Here is a 1,252-nt window from a genome sequence, read left to right as displayed (position 1 = left end):
ACTACACAATCAATCAGGACTCGAGTGCCAAAGGACATGCAGACATTGACTCCAACCTCCTCATTGACAAATGATTGACCTCTTTGATCCAAACAAGAAGACGAATCTGGTATATCTTGTCTTGAAGACTGTCTGATAACAGTAGGAACTAGGAAAATAATAATAATAATAATAATAATAATAATAATAATAATAATAATAATAATATCAAAAACAGCAATAATAATAATGATACAATAAGTTAGAATAGAAAAAGAAAAGGAGAGAGAGAGGGGGAGAGAGAGAGAGAGAAGGAGAGAGAGAAATTAGGACAAAGTTTAGTGATGAAATATAACAATTGTTAATGATAATAATAATAATAATAATAATAATAATAATAACAGTATCAACATTATTCACCTGATACTTGAATGGTAATATTCCCACTATCAGATCCAGCTTCATTAGCAACAAAACAAGAATAGACGTCACTGTAAGCTCTTGACACATCAGTGAAGCAGAGTCTGGTCCCATTGTCCTGAATAGTGATACACACATCACTAATATCAATTCCTTCATGTTCTGTTCCTTCTAGTGAGTTACGCCTCCATACTATCTCCTCTGCTGGAGGTGAGCCAAGGCTAGGCTCACACATGACGCAGAAATCAGTTCCAGCCTGAACTGTAACATTAGTCATTTGATTGACACTCACCACGCTCCCATCATCTAGAATCTCGCCAACGTTAGTGCTGGAATCGGGAACATTAGGAGGACCTAGTAATAATAATAATAATAATAATAATAATAATAATAATATCGCATAGCACTTTAATTTAATGGAGTTTTATTTTGGCAATTGGTGGTTTGCAAGGTGAATCACCAATATTAAAAGCACCAATCATTAATGCACATGCTCAGTAATGCAAGTGTACACAAAATCGCCAAATTAAAAACCACCAATTACAATTTTACAGCAAAATCACCAAAATAAAGTGCTATACGGTAATAATAATAATAATAATAATAATAATAATAATAATAATGATTCTTACTAATGAAGCTCAGTCTAGATAAAGCAAAATTAGTTCCGAACTCATTAGAAACTGAACACTCGTAGGCCCCATCATGATTATCTGTTGGATTAGCAATCTCTATTCTAAAGACACGCCCCATAGCATCAGACCCAGTCAACTCTTCGGTATCTTTATACCAGGTGTAGGAGGGGGCGGGGCTACCCTAATTAACAGTTATTAATAGTAATAAGTTATAAATA

General features: G+C 34.0%; 1 protein-coding gene across 1 annotated transcript in view; it reads right to left on the bottom strand.

The window, feature by feature from the left end:
* The window catches only part of LOC109589271 (uncharacterized), a gene marked incomplete at its 3' end in the record, with an annotated part of 6,795 nt that extends 5,585 nt beyond the window's left edge, over positions 1-1,210 (bottom strand). Inside the window, exons 1-3 of the mRNA XM_020005373.1 lie at positions 1,032-1,210; positions 400-753; positions 6-148 (exon numbers count right to left, since the gene is read on the bottom strand). Of these exons, the coding sequence (XP_019860932.1) occupies positions 6-148; positions 400-753; positions 1,032-1,152 (618 nt within the window). The remainder of the gene's footprint in view (positions 1-5; positions 149-399; positions 754-1,031) is intronic.
* Positions 1,211-1,252: the final 42 nt, after the last annotated feature.

This window comes from Amphimedon queenslandica, unplaced genomic scaffold, assembly GCF_000090795.2.
Source record: "Amphimedon queenslandica unplaced genomic scaffold, v1.1 AMPQUscaffold_11485, whole genome shotgun sequence".
Lineage (NCBI taxonomy): Eukaryota > Metazoa > Porifera > Demospongiae > Haplosclerida > Niphatidae > Amphimedon > Amphimedon queenslandica.
This window is presented reverse-complemented; position numbering and strand designations above follow the sequence as displayed.